Here is a 1,046-nt window from a genome sequence, read left to right as displayed (position 1 = left end):
CCGCGGCTGCCCTCGCATCTGCCCTGTATCCCCTGCCCTCCTCCACGCTCCCTACAGGCGTCAACAAGTGACACAGACCGAAATTTTCACGACATTCTTTTAGGCATCACCACTGCACACACCGGGTCAAGGGAGCGGTGCGGTGCGCGCCGGGCCCTGGGGCGGAGGGTCAGCGCTCGGCCGCGCACGGGCCGCAGGGGAAGGCACACGCTGGGACATGGGAAGGGCGGGGCCTGCACAAAGTGGCGGGGGGGGCTGAGGACAGTCCCGAGGCAGCGAGTGGGGAAGCCCATCCTGGGCTGCATGCCGGAGGAGGTGAAGAGAAGGCTCATTCCTCTCGAAGTGGGAGAAGGTCGGAGGCAGCAGGAAGCCGCAGCCAGCCCCGGAGAGGCGGCCGCCAGCTGGGGAAGTTAGGGTCTGCGGTTGGGGAAGGGCAGGGCCAGTTCAGAGAATGGGGTCAAGCAGAGAAGGGGGAGGGTAAGGAGAGGGAAGGGGGTCAAGCCGAGGCTGTGCGGAGTGGGCCGCGGGCGCTGCAGCAGGAGGTGACCCAGCCAGCTGGGGCCACAAGCCCCCACTGTGGCTCTTGTGGGGGCCGTGGGAGGATGGGGCTTCAGTCTCTGCTTCCAGCCCCTCTCTCCACTGCTCAGAGACCCCAGGCCCTGCCTCTGCCGGAGCGCCCTGCGGCCCTGCCCAGCCACCTCAGCTCTGGCCCGTCCTCGGCCGCTCTGGTCCATGCCTCGGTCCAGCAGGGCAGGAGCTGCCCGCCAGGCAGCAGGGCAGATGGATGGGCGGGCGGCCCAGGGTGGGCAGTCTCGGGCAGGTGGACTTCCCTCGGGCCTTCCCGAGCAGCAGGACCATCAGTGTCCTTGGCCGGGCTAACTGGGCAGGTGGGCGCCTCCGGGGGCCTCACACCACGGTGCTGACCGAGGGATCTGAGAGGTTGAGCGGGCCCGGGCTATCAGTGGGATGGTACTGCTGCAAAATAGAAATACAGACAAGGCGCCCGTCAGCCCCGCGCTCGGGGGCGCGCGCGGGCCGGGACGGGT

General features: G+C 68.7%; 1 protein-coding gene across 1 annotated transcript in view; it reads right to left on the bottom strand.

Moving 5' to 3' along the window:
• Positions 1-503: 503 nt before the first annotated feature.
• GRIN1 (glutamate ionotropic receptor NMDA type subunit 1) overlaps positions 504-1,046 on the bottom strand; it is a 22,215-nt gene continuing 21,672 nt past the window's right edge. The window contains exon 21 of the mRNA XM_006918218.2: positions 504-975. Within this exon, the coding sequence (XP_006918280.1) occupies positions 907-975 (69 nt within the window). The 3' untranslated portion in view covers positions 504-906. The remainder of the gene's footprint in view (positions 976-1,046) is intronic.

This window comes from Pteropus alecto, unplaced genomic scaffold, assembly GCF_000325575.1.
Source record: "Pteropus alecto unplaced genomic scaffold, ASM32557v1 scaffold67, whole genome shotgun sequence".
NCBI classification, from domain to species: domain Eukaryota; kingdom Metazoa; phylum Chordata; class Mammalia; order Chiroptera; family Pteropodidae; genus Pteropus; species Pteropus alecto.
The sequence above is the reverse complement of the archived record's forward strand: the minus strand, read 5'-3'. Positions and strand labels throughout refer to the sequence as shown.